Source organism: Lycorma delicatula, chromosome 3 (assembly GCF_047948215.1).
Source record: "Lycorma delicatula isolate Av1 chromosome 3, ASM4794821v1, whole genome shotgun sequence".
Lineage (NCBI taxonomy): Eukaryota > Metazoa > Arthropoda > Insecta > Hemiptera > Fulgoridae > Lycorma > Lycorma delicatula.
In genome coordinates, this window is record NC_134457.1 from 198342464 (window position 1) to 198361480 (window position 19017).

The following is a 19017-nucleotide window of genomic DNA, read 5'->3' on the forward strand; positions in this document are numbered from 1 at the left end:
GTTATATTATTCTAAAAAAAAAATCTTATTAGATCTATTATTGTAACCAAACATAAAAATTGATGAAATATAAATGTAACATAATGAACATAAATGTTGAGAACATTAAAAATGTTTAAATAAAACTAAATGTAATTTAAAATTTATCACAATGTTTCCAAATCACAACTGATGATTAATTTAATAAATTATCAATAAGTTAACGCATTTTGAAGCACAGTTTCAAAACGCATTAGAAGTACATACCAATACAAAGTTCACATAGACGGATACAATCTATTATAATTTATAAAATTCCATTGTATTATTTTAAACATACTTAACAAAAAACTTAATACAATCATCCAGAAAACAGTTAATAGAAATCTTGCCTGGTAGCAAATAAGGGCCATACGTCCATCATGTGACCAACTGAAATGAGTAACTCGAGTATTCCTATCATTTATTAGTTCAATGCTCCAACGGCCTTCATACTTTATCCAGACAAATATAACACCTGAACTATCACATGATGCTAACTTCTGATAAGGCTCATTCCACTTCACTAGTATCACCTGAAGAAATGAAAAATGCAAAATAAACATAAACTAAAGGAAAATATTTAAAAAGTACTATTAAGTATATTAATTCATAAAAAAAGGGCTAAATAACTGAGGGGAGGATGGCTGTTGTTCTGTGCTCTGACTACATTTCTGGAGTCAATGGATAGGATTACCTATGGATTCAGTATTGGTGTAATAATTTAACCACATAATTTAAGAGTTACATATACATTAAAAAAAAATAAAAAAGTTCATATATTTTATTTCTGTTATTTTTTTAACTTTTCAACACAAAATATGTAATGAAAATCATAAAATATGTTATAAAAATCATTTACAATACACGTTTTTGAAAATAAAGGTAAACAAAAATTTATCCGCACCTATGCTAACCTTTGCTCTATATTAAGATTCTGAAGAGTTTGTTCTTGGAGTATTGAATGTTATGATCCAGAAAAATTTTTATGTTTATGAGGTTTTTGATGAATGTTTTTTTTTTGTCTTCAGTCATTTGACTGGTTTGATGCAGCTCTCCAAGATTCCCTATCTAGTGCTAGTCGTTTCATTTCAGCATACCCTCTACATCCTACATCCCTAACAATTTGTTTTACATATTCCAAACGTGGCCTGCCTACACAATTTTTCCCTTCTACCTGTCCTTCCAATATTAAAGCGACTATTCCAGGATGCCTTAGTATGTGGCCTATAAGTCTGTCTCTTCTTTTAACTATATTTTTCCAAATGCTTCTTTCTTCATATATTTGCCGCAATACCTCTTCATTTGTCACTTTATCCACCCATCTGATTTTTAACATTCTCCTATAGCACCGCATTTCAAAAGCTTCTAATCTTTTCTTCTCAGATACTCCGATTGTCCAAGTTTCACTTCCATATAAAGCGACAATCCAAACATACACTTTCAAAAATCTTTTCCTGACATTTAAATTAATTTTTGATGTTAACAAATTATATTTCTTACTGAAGGCTCGTTTAGCTTGTGCTATTCGGCATTTTATATCGCTCCAGCTTCGTCCATCTTTAGTAATTCTACTTCCCAAATAACAAAATTCTTCTACCTCCATAATCTTTTCTCCTATTTTCACATTCAGTGGTCCATCTTTGTTATTTCTACTACATTTCATTACTTTTGTTTTGTTCTTGTTTATTTTCATGCGATAGTTCTTGCGTAGGACTTCATCTTTGCCGTTCATTGTTTCTTCTAAATCCTTTTTACTCTCGACTAGAATTACTATATCATCAGCAAATCGTAGCATCATTATTTATTTACCTTGTACTGTTACTCCGAATCTAAATTGTTCTTTAAAATCATTAACTGCTAGTTCCATGTAAAGATTAAAAAGTAACGGAGACAGGGAACATCCTTGTCGGACTCCCTTTCTTATTACGGCTTCTTTCTTATGTTCTTCAATTGTTACTGTTGCTGTTTGGTTCCTGTACATGTTAGCAATTGTTCTTCTATCTCTGTATTTGAACCCTAATTTTTTTTAAATGCTGAACATTTTATTCCAGTCTACGTTATCGAATGCCTTTTTCTAGGTCTATAAATGCCAAGTAGGTTGGTTTGTTTTTCATTAATCTTCCTTCTACTATTAATCTGAGGCCTAAAATTGCTTCCCTTGTCCCTATACTTTTCCTGAAACCAAATTGGTCTTCTCCTAACACTCCTTCCACTCTCCTCTCAATTCTTCTGTATAGAATTCTAGTTAAGATTTTTGATGCATGACTAGTTAAACTAATTGTTCTGTATTCTTCACATTTATCTGCCCCTGCTTTCTTTGGTATCATTACTATAACACTTTTTTTGAAGTCTGACGGAAATTCCCCTTTTTCATAAATATTACACACCAGTTTGTATAATCTATCAATTGCTTCCTCACCTGCACTGCGCAGTAATTCTACAGGTATTCCATCTATTCCGGGAGCCTTTCTGCCATTTAAATCTTTTAATGCTCTCTTAAATTTAGATCTCAGTATTGTTTCTCCCATTTCATCCTCCTCAACTTCCCCTTCTTCCTCTATAACACCATTTTCTAATTCATTTCCTCCGTATAACTCTTCAATATATTCCACCCATCTATCGACTTTACCTTTCATATTATATATTGGTGTACCATCTTTGTTTAACACATTATTAGATTTTAATTTATGTACCCCAAATTTTCCTTAACTTTCCTGTATGCTCCGTCTATTTTACCAATGTTCATTTCTCTTTCCACTTCTGAACACTTTTCTTTAATCCACTCTTCTTTCGCCAGTTTGTACTTCCTGTTTATAGCATTTCTTAATTGCTGATAGTTCCTTTTACTTTCTTCATCACTAGTATTCTTATATTTTCTACGTTCATCCATCAGCTGCAATATATCGTCTGAAACCCAAGGTTTTCTACCAGTTCTCTTTATTCCGCCTAAGTTTGCTTCTGCTGATTTAAGAATTTCCTTTTTAACATTCTCCCATTCTTCTTCTACATTTTCTACCTTATCTTTTTTACTCAGACCTCTTGCGATGTCCTTCTCAAAAATCTTCTTTACCTCCTCTTCCTCAAGCTTCTCTAAATTCCACCGATTCATCTGATACCTTTTCTTCAGGTTTTTAAACCCCAATCTACATTTCATTATCACCAAATTATGGTCGCTATCAATGTCTGCTCCAGGGTAAGTTTTGCAGTCAACGAGTTGATTTCTAAATCTTTGCTTAACCATGATATAATCTATCTGATACCTTGCAGTATCGCCTGGCTTTTTCCAAGTGTATATTCTTCTATTATGATTTTTAAATTGGGTGTTGGCAATTACTAAATTATACTTCGTGCAAAACTCTATAAGTCGGTCCCCTCTTTCATTCCTTTTGCCCAGCCCGTATTCACCCACTATATTTCCTTCCTTGCCTTTTCCAATGCTTGCATTTCAATCTCCAACTATTATTAAATTTTCATCTCCTTTTACGTGTTTAATTGCTTCATCAATCTCTTCGTATACACACTCTACCTCATCATCATCATGGGCGCTTGTAGGCATATAGACGTTAACAATCGTTGTCGGTTTAGGTTTTGATTTTATCCTTATTACAATGATTCTATCGCTATGCGTCTTGAAATACTCCACTCTCCTCCCTATCTTCTTGTTCATCACGAAACCTACTCCTGCCTGCCCATTATTTGACACTGAGTTAATTACTCTAAAATCACCTGACCAAAAGTCGCCTTCCTCTTCCCACCGAACCCCACTATATCCACATGTTTGTGTGATTTAAATAATGAGAGTTCATTTACAAAGTTGTTTCTGTGTGTGTCTGTATTAAGAATTGTTTAAGACCATCAAGTTTATACTTTGTTGTTGATATAACATTTTAATATTTCTGCTGATGTTTGTGTATGTCACTAGTTTCGATTAAGTGGTCTATGAACTTTCCCCTTTTAAAAAGTATACAGTAGTTGATTTTTAAAACCCCTTTTAAATTTAAAACATGATATATCATGGACAAACAATTTATGGGCTCTGCAAAAGGAACATTTTAATTTCATTTTAAACTATTCTGAAGACCTTTTAGATCATTATATTATTTTTTAAAATAGAAACCGAAGTGCACTAAAAGTCTTTCTAATAGATGCAAGAATTATGCTGTGTAACAGGAAAATTTCTTGTCTGCTATGGTATCAGTGAATACCATATTACCATATTAGAAATAAATGAGTACTTTTTAAAAAGCAAAGGTAGTCCATTCATAAATAAAGGCATAACAATTTATAATAATTAATTTCTTAAAAACAGTTCTAAATGAATCGTATTTCCCATATCAAACATAAAGGTTTTTTCTTTTACTGAAGTGCAAATCTAAATCATTTGCTTTACAGAAATCACAAAAAATAAAATTTCTGTAAAAATATTTTTTAAAATCAATGAAAATTTCTGTTAATAAAACTTATTTAAAAAAAGATATTTACAGATATTCTGCATAATTTTTTCAAACCCATCTGTAATTTTATAAATTAAGAATAGAACCTTTCATAATAAGGCCATGAAACATAAATAAAATAGAAGTTTCGCATATGGAATGAAATAAACATTAAGGTGGATTAGGTATTGTACATCTGCATATGCTATGTAGCAAAGTAGACAAGAAACAATTCTGACAAAGTAAACAAGAAACAATTTTGATATTTCTTACCTGTTACGATTTACAAACTGGAAATTTGGTTACAAAAAAAAATGTTGTGAATATGTAACAGCAGGTTTGGCTCGCTGAAGAAGACAATGGAAAATCATTTCACACCACACTTTCCTTGGAAAGACTGACATGGAGGGCTTGTTTATATGAGAATGACTAAACCAATTTAAGGAATGACTTATATCACATACTGGATTGTAAACAACCTTTTGTAGTTAATATAAACACTGTAAAAGAGATAAAATTAAAATTGAATTCATAAGATTTAAAAAACAACAAGAATGAATGAGAAATGACAACAGCGATATCATAATGTTTTATCTAACATAGGCAAAGATGAGCACCAAAATTAAGACAAGATGTGCCTGTGGCTGAAGATAGAATAACATTCTAAAACAAGTTGAAATTGGTATGTCATGTTGTGAGGATGGATACTACCAGACAGACAAAAAGGATGAGATTAATGAACACTGCTGTATGTAAACTGGATCAACAAAGTATAAGATTCCTATAATGAAGGAGTCTCTTCTCTCTTCTATGAAAGGATGGCTTAAAGAAAATTTAAAAAAAACAAATTGTTAATTTATAAATATATATTTACCTCAGAACGATGACCACGTAAGTTATAATTTGTTCGAGGTGGTGTGTCAAGGCTTTTATTACAATGTGAGGTAGTGAAAGTGACACCGACAATCCCTCGAACATTGCCGGTTGCAAGCCAGCCTTCTTGGTAATAATTGGTTCTATTTAATTTCCAACCTTCATCCTAAAAGTTAAAAAAAAAAATAGTAAATAATTCCTTTTCTTAATCTGCATAACACTACACAAAAATAAAGAAGTAATATTAATAATATTCAAAATAAACAAGTTTCAAAAGATAAACTAATAAATAATGTACAAAATCTAAACTAACGTAAAACAAGATGAATAAATCTCCTGAAATACAAAATAAATACTGCAAATTTGGAAAAATGTTTTTCTTTTTTTTTGTTTTGGAAGTTAAATTCATGTATTTTGATGACATTAATGTTAATTGCAGTCATTATGAAGTAGTATTAAGGAGAAATTTGATACACTGACTTTAATATGTTTGAAACTTAAAAAACTGTCCTTATGAATTAATCACAAGAAAATATTACACAAGACAGACGGTTTACACACACAACACCTTGGAAAAATATGAGAATTTGTAACACATTATACTGGTCAAAAACATTATTAAATGGACAAAAAAAGGAAAATCAAACATTCTTTGATCATTTAAACAAAACAGTTAACATTTTAACTCCTCCTACAACATATCAATAAATGAACTAAATAAAATCTCTTTCTCTCTTGACAAAAGAAATGAAAGCACATTTCTGAAAATTCTGAAAGTGGAACTGTATTTACGTTTTAAAAAATATTGTACATATTGATAAATTTACATTTTGGGGTAGTATATATTGGATACCTGTTTTTTTCATTTTATTGCACTCTAAAGTATTTACATCACTGTTCAGACTTGTTGTTTACATTTAGATTCTAATTTACAGTCCTTATAGTTAAAGTGAGATAGCTTCAATCACCAACCTAAAGAGATTTTTTCTCCCATTGAAAAAACTATTCTACTCCACTAAAAATTTTTTTTTTCTCAGTAAGCAACTACCAGTTTTGGAATTATGACTCACTTTACACTCAATAATGAACATTAATGAACTGAAGTTCATTTTAAATGACTTAAAAATCAAATTATTTTGTTTTACGGAGGAAAATTTTGTAATTGGCACTTCGTATTTTAGAATTTTTTTTTTTGCATATAATATAGTGTCCCAAAATTTATCAACCCATTTGATTTTATTATAACTTTTTAAATAATGAAAATAAAAATGACGATAAATGAGAGATAATAGTTTATTTCAAAAATATGAATTAACATCACACAAGTAACTATTGTTAAAGTGCTGAGAGACTGAAGATCTATTGGTGGCATTTTCCGTGATTGTGAAAATCTTCTGGTAGAGTGGCTACTTCAGATTAAAGGTTTTATTTAAGATCATGTATGGTTGCTGGGTTACTGATCTATACTCTGACTTTACAATACTACAAAGAAAAATGTAAGGGGCCATCAAATTTAGTGCACGCATAGTATAAGTCTTGTAATATGTGGCTGAGAAAGAATCCCCTCAATGAATACATTGTCGAGTCAACTGTGTGGACCAAAGCACCATTTTCTTGAAATATCTTTTCCAAGCTTAGCTCCTATTCAGCGTAGGTATCAAAATGTCCTGTATTATTACCCTATATTATTAGTCTACTAATAACTAATTGATACTCTCTTTTTCCTGTTTAGTCTCCAAGAATCACTGTCAGGTATTACTTCAAAGGATGAATGAGTACGATACATATGAGTGTAAGTGAAGAAGAGCAGTCTTGTACAGTCTCAGGTCAACCATTTCTGAGATTTGTGGTTAATTGAAATACAACACCAAAGAACACCGGTATCCATGATCTAGTATTCAACTCCTTTACTAGAACTTGAACGCTGGAACTCAAAATCATCTGATTTGCGAAGATTTCACCATTAGACCAATCCGGTGGGTAACTAACTGATACTAGAATACTATCAACTAACTGAATTCCTTTGGCTTTATTCAAGGAAATATGACTATATGATGTATTAAAGCATTGTCCTTCACCATGTAATGTTATGGGGGTGCAACGGCCTTGAATGAATTTCCCTAGGGTTCTCATTTCCTGGAAACCAGCAAACTTTGTTAAAGTTAACCAAAACTTTCAGAACAAGTGAGCTTTGTTGATAATAATTTTGGCAGAAAATTAATGATCTCAGCATTTAGAATCAACAGCACCTCCCAGAAAATAAGATATGTTTAAATATAAGCTTGACTAAATTCTTCGACCACTGCATCACGCAAATTTAAATTGTTGCATATTATTCTGTGCAGGGATGATCTTATGATTTTCAAACAACTTGAATGACTGCTTAAAGATATTACTGATATCAACTGCATATTTTTAACAGTAAAAGCACCAGCAATGTCTTCCGATCATCAAATTCTTTAGAGGGTCTCCTTGTATGCCTTTGATCAGTAGTGGTTTCTGGTTAATTAAATCAAGCTGAACAGCCTAAGCAATATGTGCATATTGTTGACTGTACTGCCTTTGAAATCCTTGAAATAAAGATTATTGTAGGTATTGTTGAGCATAATGATTGATTCATTAAAAAAATTCTTAGCTTTATAATCTGAAAAATAAATTAAAAAACAAGATGCAATAAAAACAAATCTGCTGATAAAGTTGGAGGCAACTATAATTTTTCTATTTTATATGAACAGGGACCTATAAATTTGTTTCCATTAATAAAAGAAAAATGCACAAACTTTTTATTTAAATTCATGTAAAACAAATCATAACTCCCCCCCCCCCCAAATTAAACTTCATTAATATTAAAACCTACATATATTTAAATTTTTATTTAAATAACAGAAACTACACTTAAATTTCTGTAATTACATATCAGAGGCTCACTGACATAACATTTATGAACTAAATAATTATAGTACTCTCTTCATTTCGTCTTACCTTAGAGCACTTAACATTTGAATATAATTAGCCTTCAGCTTATAAAGGAGCTACAACTAGAATATATTAATATAGATCAATATACATAAATTTATAGCAATAAATTAAATGCAATCTAAATTTCAAATTATCTAGATTAAAGCAATGACAAAACATGCTGCTAATGTAATCATGACCTGACTGGTGTAATTTATTAATTTATACCATAAATCATCTTTATGGTATTTCTCTCACAAAGAATATAATATCAATAAATATTATATTATAACACAACATATATATCATTAAATTTAGATATCCATTTACATAAACATGAATTGGGCACAGCAGTGAAAACTGTTATACAATGATAAAAACTCACACACATTCAAAAAAAAAAAAAAACTATATAAACAAAACACATAAAACAAATACAATACAGATACAATACTGCATATAGAATTTAGTTTGAATAATTGATACCATATATTAAATTAGTTTATACACAAAAGATAAAAACAACATTAGGATACTGTGTTGATGATATTGTTATTTTGGCTGAAATTCTATGATTTAGGAAAAAAATGACTGGTGTGGATAGATTGGGGGAAAATTTAGAGTTAACAAGATTGAAGCAAGGATAATGTAATATGTCAAAAAGGAAAGAAAATTGACGAGTTATATTAAGGTACAATAACAAAAAAAGACATAAAATTGTATTATTTACGTTGTCAATTACAAGGATGTAAGGAGTAAAATATTAAAAGCATAGTTGGTAGAACTTTTATGAAAATAACTTTTTTTTTCTGTTTTTTTAATATTAACTTTTAAAAGTTGGTGCCAAATTAAAGTCAAAATAGTAACAATTATGATCATTAATTTGGCATCAGCTTCAAAATTATTTTTTTTTGCAGCAGCAGTTTTTCAAATTAGTTTCATTTAAGTTTATTTAATACAAAATTTGGATAGCCCTAAAAACAACTCCCACATAAAAAAAGATCATTGCAAGAAATGTAAAGATGAGTAATCTGAAACTTGATAAAGATAAGAAAGGAATGAATAAAAATGACAGAAACTAATATAAAGAGCGAGCTAAGATTCTCTGGAATGTAGATAAATGCATTATATTTTAATTTTAAGTTTTCCAACAAATTTTCTTGAATTTTTACTTCATTGTATGAAGTAAAGGACGTATTGTGATCACAAAAAATTTGGTTTTCAGACTTTGATGGAAATATTCAATCTGACCATCTATGAATCCATTTTGATAGTTTTGGGATGACATTGTAGATACATATGTAAGTATGTATCTCGCGTAACTCAAAAATGATTAGCCATAGGATGTTGAAATTATGGATTTAGAACTGTTGTAACATCTAGTTGTGCACCTTCCCTTTGAGTGCAATTGACTGGAACAAAAGTGTCCAAGAAAGCCCGAAATCCAAAAAATTTGGATTTTGGACTTTTCCATAACTAAAGTAATAAGCCCTCACTGAGAGTTTTTCAACGATATATCATAAGTGGTACTTATTTTCATTGGTTTCAGAGTTATAGCCAAATAAAATTTTAATTAATGAAATATTTGGATCCTACAAGGAGACGGCACATCAGTAGAATTTGACTTCATTACATATATTTTTCAACATTGGTTTTTAAAAAAATTTTTTTTTTTGTCTTCAGGCATTTGACTGGTTTGATGCAGCTCTCCAAGATTCCCTATCTAGTACTAGTCGTTTCATTTCAGTAAACCCTCTACATCCTACATCCCTAACAATTTGTTTTACATATTCCAAACGTGGCCTGCCTACACAATTCAAATTTTAAAATTTAAATTAATTGATTTATTAATAACTACTAACCTCTAATTGTAAAAAATTACAATAAATAATAATTTAATAATAACAATAAAAAAAAATTATGAAAAAAAATCAGAAGTTATCAGTTAAATGAAATTTTATTTACTTTTCATTTTAATTCAAAAATCTTTACAGAGGTTAATAATTATTAATAAATCAATAAATTTAAATAAAAAAAAAATATATGTATATGAAATCGGATTTGAATCTATGTCTACATGGTTTCAGATCTGAGACGTTTTCATTTACACCATATAACTACTTGAGCAACGTGAAACAAAATTAATAAATGAACTCATATAAAATGCTGATATGGACGCCACAAAAAAAGTGATGCATTTTAGTGTTCACCACAATGCATCCTCTGGAAAAAATTTACATGATCACTGGAGAGACTTCCTCTACAAAAAAGTCATGAAAATTCAGTCCAATTGATAAAGGTAAGGCTTGAACATAAGAACTTATATAAAAAAAAAATCATATACATAGAGGGCTGGTGCTACATAGATAAATCAACTATCCCCATATGCCTGGATGAATCAAGGAAAACCACGATAAAATCTTGATCAGGGCATCACAGAATGCACAATTAATTACAAAAATACAAAATTTATGTAACTTAAGTCATATAAATATAAGTAAAAAATATATGAGATAATATTAAATATATGAAAACATTAAAGAAAATTATTTGAGCATTTATTTATATATTGCAAAAATATTCAGGTTGTTTCTATTTTTAATTAACATTATTTAAAAACTCTGAGAGTAATATATTTCATATTAAAAAAAAGTCATTTTATTTTAAATAAATTGATGAGATTTCATTAATTTATTAAAAATGGCAATGGAAGCATAACAAAGCTTGATATCCTAAGCCAAAGTATTGTTTTGAGTTGTACTTGACAAAGTGCAACTCAAGAAAATAAATGAAGTTTTAAGACAAAATGAAGATGAAATTTTTTTGTATTTCCTGCCATTCTTGATTGACAGGCCAGATATTCATGGTTAATGAAATTGCTTCCAAAGGGAATTATGGTAAGTGGTTGGAACAATAGATCTATGGATAATAGCAACCTTAGAGAATCACCATAATAAAAATCTTCATACCCATGGCAGCATTGAACCCTTTCACCTTTACTATATTCAGTCATAAATATGAATAACCTTTTAGAGTATATATGTCACGGTAAATTTGATTAATCACCTTCAATGTTGGAGAATTATGGAGCATATATAATTTGTATATTTAACATTAATTAGATGAAGTTATGTTTGGATAAGTAATATGATAATCTTTTATTTTTTTTAACCTCTGAGACCACTGTTAGGTATTGCTTCAAAGGTGATTTGTATCATGTGAAAATTCCATACATGATCAGGATTCGAACCTGGGACCTCCGGATGAAAGGTTGAAATGCTACCACTCGTGCCATGGAGGCTGGCGTAGGTAATATGATAATCTAACCACACACAATCTACACTCACTAACCTCAACTAATTAAAAATAATGTTTTGATTATTTGAATAATAAATTCAGTAATTACTACTTATAGTCAACTTGTTATTTTAGTATTTAAAATATGTTAATATGGAGAATATGTAAAATGACTGGTATACTTAATAAATTGCTATATATTCATTAAATTCTCCAACATTGTAGGCGATTAATCAAATTCATCGATAATTATGCATAATCACTGGATTAATCAAATTTACTGTAACATATGTAATATAAATTTATGAAGATATGTATGTATACAAATGAATTAATATCCATTCACACACCCATATATATATATATATATTTGAGAGACAGTGAGAGAGCAAGAGAGAGACTGCTTTACTTAACTTATAAACTTTCAGCTGTTTTCAGACCAAAGAGACCCAACTTAATGACTGCATTGTATAATTTTGTTTTTTCTATTGATAAAACCGTAAATTTTCAGATAAATTTATACTTGGCTTTTTTTGATTTTAAGAGAACGTTTTACATGGCATCAAAGAAGAAACTATTAGGAAAACTACTACTGAAAAATAAGGAAAGGAATATATTACTCCCTTGATCTAATATTACGTTAAATTTGTTTCAGTTAAAATTTTCCAGTATCAGGTTAAATTTCTTACAGGGTTTGATGTTTTCCAACAAATATAGGAGTCATCAAAACTATACTTCATAATTAATTTGGATGTTCAAGGATAAATGGAGAGGCTACTTCACCTTTTTGAAAAAAAATGAGATAATACAGTGAGATTTACAATTTATTTTCATGGACAATATTATATATGTGCTTATATATATATAAGCACAGAACAATAACAACTACTGCTGAATACTGGAACTATACTTTCCATTATTTTGTAAATGCTGATGATATAATTCTAATGGGAAACAGCACTGATGACCCCTGCAATAAAATGTGTCAAGAGTAGACAAATGCTTTAGGGCTACAAATATTAAAAAGAAGTTACTGAATTCTTTCTATGTTATAAATTTCAACCTTATGCAAGAAATTCAAGGATTACAGCAGAAAAAAGAATGGAAATAGAAGCTAACAGAATGGTAAATATTATTCACTAAAAACAGTCAAAAAAGCCCAGCTTACATGGAAAAAATTTAATATTTTATTAAATAAAACATAAACGGAATTATTTGTTGAACCACAAACAATTATGGCATTAAAAACAAGAGATAAATTATATTTATATCAACTACAATCCAAATGAAACAATAACATTAAAATGGAAAAGAACCAATAAAATGGCATAAGAAAAAGAAACAGAAAGAGCGAGAGGGGACTATTTTATAAACTGCAACAACCCGAATGTATTAATAAGCCAATTAGTATTAATTAAGATAATCTCTATAAAAAAAATATAGATATTTTGACATAGTTTATTGAATCCTATTAACAGAGGGCCCTATAACATTTCAGAGTACCTTCTGTTAGATAGAGTTCACTGTTCAACCTGCACCAAGAATGTTCAGCTAAAACGTATGGTATTATTCAGTCATAAAAATACCAGTGCTTTTTGTTAAATACTGATTATCATAACAATGTTGGTTATAACAAAATCAAAATTAAAAAGACAACTAAACATTTCACCATAACTTCTAAATTTATAAACTGTTTTCCCGAGCTTCCCTGCAAAGAGCAATTTAATTTACCAAAAAAATTTGCTATATTGAAGTTTAATTAAAGCAAATTTACAACACATGAAACTGACAATATAACTGTAAAACTATAATTAAAATTAGAAATACAAAAGTTAGGTTCTTGAATGTTAGGTTAACACTTTTCATTAAAAAAAAAAGAAAGCAAAGGTAGTTACAGCAGAGTGAAAGTAATTATAGTGGTGTATATATATATATATATATATATAGGGGTCAATCTATTTCAAGTGACTCAAAGGTGGTTGCTTGACCAATTCAGAAAAACATTGACACTTACCCACGTGTTTCAGGACCTTAAGACTATTTTTTTTAAATCTTGTATTTAAGCAGTTTACCTGTAGCGACCATTTTTATTACGGTGCACACACCTATTTTTGCGATTGTAAGGGTTTACGGAAAAAACCATAGGCCCTGGAAGGATGAAACAAAAAAAGAAATTTAATCATATTTTCTCAAGGTAATTGGTCCAGTGGTTTATTTACCTAAGTCTCTTCTTTCTATGAGAAAATTACCAATAAAGTTGAACATGAAACCTGTGAAGTTTCACTTTTGGTAATTTTTTTCAAGAGGCAGGGATGGCATACATAATTTGAATTATTTTTTTATGTGTAGGTATATGTTATTAGTTTTACCATAAATAATAATGGTGATATACTACCCCTAAGTTTTGATGAATTTTTTAAAACTAATTTGTTTTTAAAAATTCAAATTTTGGCTTCAAATAACCCTGATGTGGCTGGTGATAAAAATCTCAAATTTGCACAACTTACATTGTTTTTGTAGATGTTTATGGCAAATAAAAAAGTTTCTTGTATTGTACTAATAAAAGAGTTGTATAATCTCTCAAAAATTATGAAAAACTTTTTTAAAGGGATACTATTTTGACTCACTAAATAAGTGCTCCAACGGGTTTTCTTATCTTCTTGGCAATTTAATATTTTTATACCTATTACTATAGTTGAAAAGGCTTGTTTGAACTATTCAACTGCAGTGTTTCTGTTATAACAGGCGCTTTAAGTCATTCCAGTCATCAGGAAAATTCATGCTGCAACACGTTCATATATGCTTGTTGCCTCATTTAGCTTTACGGTTACAGACTCGTCAGTTTGGCATTAGTCAGTAACCTGTTCACATCTTAACAGAGTGTCTCAAATTTCCTCCTTTGTTTGGAAGTGTTTATTAAATAAATAAGTTTTACTTAATAATATTATATTTGCAAATTTTAAAATCAGTTAAATTTTTACATTATTTTCAAGTAATTTCACATAAAATAATGGAAGAACAAGTTCCATTATGTGAATGAAGAATGTCATAAAGCAGTGTATGGTACAGTGCCAAAAGAACTCATTAAAATTTGTGAATTCAGTGATGAAAATCTATAACTCATGTTTTTTACATGTTAATTCATATGTCACTAGCGTTAGTAAATAACATGAAAAAACGTTTTTGTCAAAATTCAGTCACCTATATGGACAGTTCTGTTGTGATCCTTTGAGAACGCATAAAAAAACAGCTAAGAAAAACCTAAGACAAATAATATTAGAGCAAGCTCTTAAAGAACACATTTTTCCAAATTTAAATTTAGTTCCTGGAAAGTTTCTTTGTTGAACTGTTTAAAAAATATCAGAAAAATAAGAATTAGCTGAAGAAGAATGTTTGGTGTTTGCAGATCTTGCAGAAAACTTTTCATTTCTTGTTCAAGATGAGATACAAAGCTTCCATTAGGTCAACAGCCAAGCCACAGTTCACACTTTTGTGTACTACTTCAAGGAAAATTATGTATTACAACAAAAGTGTATCATGCTTCAAGTGATCACTTGAAGCAACATTTTATTTCTTTCAAAAACGTTTAACAGACCATATCAAGGAAGTACATCAGAACATTAAAACACTCATCTATTTTACTGACGGTACTTCAAGTCAGTATAAAAATAATAGGAATTTTGCTAATTTGTGCAGTCACAAAAAAGACTTTGACCTTGAAGCCGAATGGCACTTCTTTGGATCATCCCATGGGAAAAAGGCCTGTGGTGGAGTAGGAGAAACAACAAAACGAGAGGTGGCAAAGGCAAGCTTGCAAAGGTTCAGATACTACATATTGATGAAATGTATTCATTTTATAATCATAAGCTGAAAAACATCAAGAATTTTTTTATTAAATCTGAAGAGCTTTAATAAAAGAAGAAACTAAAAAACCATTTTGATTGCTGTGAAAGTTGTTGGTACTAGAAGCTACCACAAGTATGTTCCTTTATCAGAAGGTGTTGTAAGATGCTACTTTACTTCAGACTCCAAGGACTATGAAGACCATCCTGTGTCAAGTATTGTACCACTTCACTTAAGGAAAAAGACTCTATTGCTTGTGTCTATGGCAATCAGTGGTGGATAGGAGAAGTGGTAGAAATTAGCCTTGAAAATGACGATGTGCAGGTTGATTTTTTCCACCCAGCTGGGTAGTTTTCACACAATTTCAAGAGAATTAACAGAAGAAATATCACAGATGTTAGTTAACCACACTAAATAATAAACTTTCATTGCTACAAAAATAGGCTATTTCATTAAGGAATAATTAAAATGTTACTACAATTTATTTTTTCTTCAATAGTATTTACAAAAATAAACCAATATAAAAGTAAAAATGAATTCTTAAAAAAAGATGTAAGCTACTCATTGAAATCTCAGTTTGGGTAAGTTTTACAAGCACTTTTGAATCAAAATTGCATTAGACTGGTATTGATTAAGTTGTAATTAATAATTTTTAAAATATTTAAAACGAACTTCAACAACATGGGGGCTAAATATAAAAAATATAAAGTATAAAGAAGACAAGAAACCCCCTTGCAGTACTTATTTAGCGAGTCAAAATGGTTTCACTATTAACAGGTCTTCATCATTTTTGAGAGATTATACAACTTTTTTTATTAGTACAATACACAATAAACTTTTTTATTTGCTGTAAACATCTAAAAAAAACACTGTAAGTTGTGCAAATTTGAGATTTTCATCACCAGCCACATCAGGGTTATTTGAAGCCAAAATTTGAATTTTTAAAAACAAATTAGTCAATTAATTATTTAGTTGAGGTGCCTCACCCCGAAATCACAAAAAAACATATCAAATTCAATAAAAATTTAATGATGTATTTTGGGTGTCAGAAATAGAAAAATTAGTAAAAATTTAGAAAGTGATATAAATAAGACACATGTAAAATTTTGTATATCTCACTTATAATTCGCCACAGATGGTGAGATCGTGTTTTATGTAAAACACAATTTCCTTTAAATAAAAATTCAGCCATATGTCAGCAGAAATGTTGTTTGGAATCTCCATATGTGGCACATTGCTTCTTACTTCCCCTCCATTGATGTTCAATTGTCTGCAGGGTGCCTCACCCTAAAATCACAAAAAAACATCTCGAATCGTTGTAAAATCTTTTGAAATGTATTTTATGATATAAATGAAGTATTTGAAAAGTAGATATTTTAGTACTGATACACTCGATAATGCAGATTCACACACATATGGTGTGTAAAAACCATATGTGTGTGAATAATAAGCAAGCGAAGCGAGTGTAGGTTAAGTTTGGTTAAATTTGCCGGAACGTTACCAACATAATTTAACCAAACTTAACCTACACTTGCTAACCTTGACTAGCAAGATTTTTACACACATGTGCATTATTAAGTGTATCAATATTTAAATATCTACTTTTCCAATACTTCATTTCCATCATAAAATACATTTCAAAAGATTTAACAATGATTTGAGATGTTTTTTTGTGATTTCGGGGTGAGGCACTGCAATTAAATTATTACCTTTTTTTTAATTGGTCAAACAATCAGCTTATGTTTTTTTTTTGGGATACTTCAAATGGATTGACCCATAGAGCAGGAAGCCAATTTTGAAGTCTTTGAAAAGTAAAGAAGAAAATTACCTTACATTGTACCCAATTAAGAGTATATAACACATTATCAAGTAAGATTATGTTAAATAATTATGAGTTAATAAATGGAATTAAGAGTTTATAATAAATAATAGTTATTTTTTATTATAATCATAGATGTGTTCATAACATTTATATAAAATGTACTTTTAAATTGGATACCAAGTGAAGGATTCAATTGTATTTACCAGAGAAAGAAACAACCTACAAAAAATATGAGAAGGAATTTTTTAATTTAATTTCTATTTGCGAGATAAATCCATTAGAATTGCAAGACATTCAAACTAATTTTAATAGAAATAGTGAAATTATGCAGTACTATTATTTTAATAATTTGTATATGCTACTAGTCATACAGTAGTCATATATTAATAATACTGAATATGCTCATTTATATCAAGGTTAAAAGAAAATAAATTAAAGCATGATCTATTAGGATATATGTAGAAAATTTATTAAGAATGCTTGCAAATAAATGAAATATAACTGTAATCTAAAAGTGTTTTCAATTGGTCAAATTTAAAACAGCAAAAAGTAAAATTTGTTGGTTAACACAATTCATCTTGAAGGTAACAAAAGGAAACTGCAAGAATTATTTTTCTACAATCTTTTGTGGTATTTAATGTTATCAGATATGGTTGTCAAAGATCAACACTGTGAAGCAAGGGACAAAAGAATAAATATATATCAAGCAAAAAAATATCAAATTTGTACATAATCAACCACTTACCTCAGGCAATTCATCAGGTACCTTTCCCATCCATGATAAGGATAATATAGTACAGTCACATTTTGTATTCGTATTTCTTTCAAAATGTAAGTGCATAGCCAGCCTAAATTAGGGTAACTAAAGCTGTAATCAGGAGGACGAATTTATTTTTAATAGCAAAAAAATATTTGGACAGTAGTAGGTCATATCGAAAAATTGACTTAATTCAGCATTTCAACCTTCGGTGGTTTTACCCCCTGGAATAGCATGCCTCAATTTTACAATCAAAAGTTTCAAAGCTTAAAAACATACAACATCACAAACATAGTATACAAATGAGTGATTTATTAAAACACATAACTATCATCAGGCACAATAAATGTACATTTAAAACTCACTATAAAACAGTCATTTTATTTACAGTTAAGCTTGCTACAGCAATAGTTATTGATTTTGGATTACAAACATAAGTAGAGGGGGTTAAAGTAATGCCAATCACATAGAGTAGGCATAAGGAGGCATTATTATTTATAATTACATAAATATGTTTTAAGTAAAAATAAATTATGTACAAAAAGAAAGAAATATAACTAAACATCATAAAGATAATATTTACACTTAAATTTGCTCTTATGATAAAAATATTTTATTATTTGAATATATGAAGTAGAATACAAATTCCTTTCGCTGCATAATGGCTTTAATTTTAATTTCAATAAATCGGTGCGGGTGGGAAGCAGAACATTTTTTGTATATTAATTTGTTTCATCTTATAATAAATTATTGAACTTAGTTTTAGGTAATCTACCATATTAATCAAAAGTCTAGCCGGCAGATAGCTCTGTTACAGACACTACAACATTTGAACCCTTTTTTTAAATGAAATAATGTTTCTAAAAAGAAAGAAGTAGTATTTTATTAAATCCTAATAAAGCTTTATTTGTTACACGCAATCAACATCTTATGTAAGTTAACATTATTTTATCATATTTTTTTTTTAACGTAAGATGTTATGACCCATACTGACGATCTGTTGTATAATTTGG

At 29.4% G+C, this 19017-nt stretch overlaps 1 protein-coding gene across 1 annotated transcript in view; it reads right to left on the minus strand.

Moving 5' to 3' along the window:
- The window catches only part of Tusp (WD40 superfamily protein Tusp), a 97376-nt gene extending 79067 nt beyond the window's left edge, over nucleotides 1–18309 (minus strand). The window contains exons 1-3 of the mRNA XM_075361322.1: nucleotides 17993–18309; nucleotides 5329–5493; nucleotides 372–554 (exon numbers count right to left, since the gene is read on the minus strand). Of these exons, the coding sequence (XP_075217437.1) occupies nucleotides 372–554; nucleotides 5329–5493; nucleotides 17993–18088 (444 nt within the window). The 5' untranslated portion in view covers nucleotides 18089–18309. The remainder of the gene's footprint in view (nucleotides 1–371; nucleotides 555–5328; nucleotides 5494–17992) is intronic.
- Nucleotides 18310–19017: the final 708 nt, after the last annotated feature.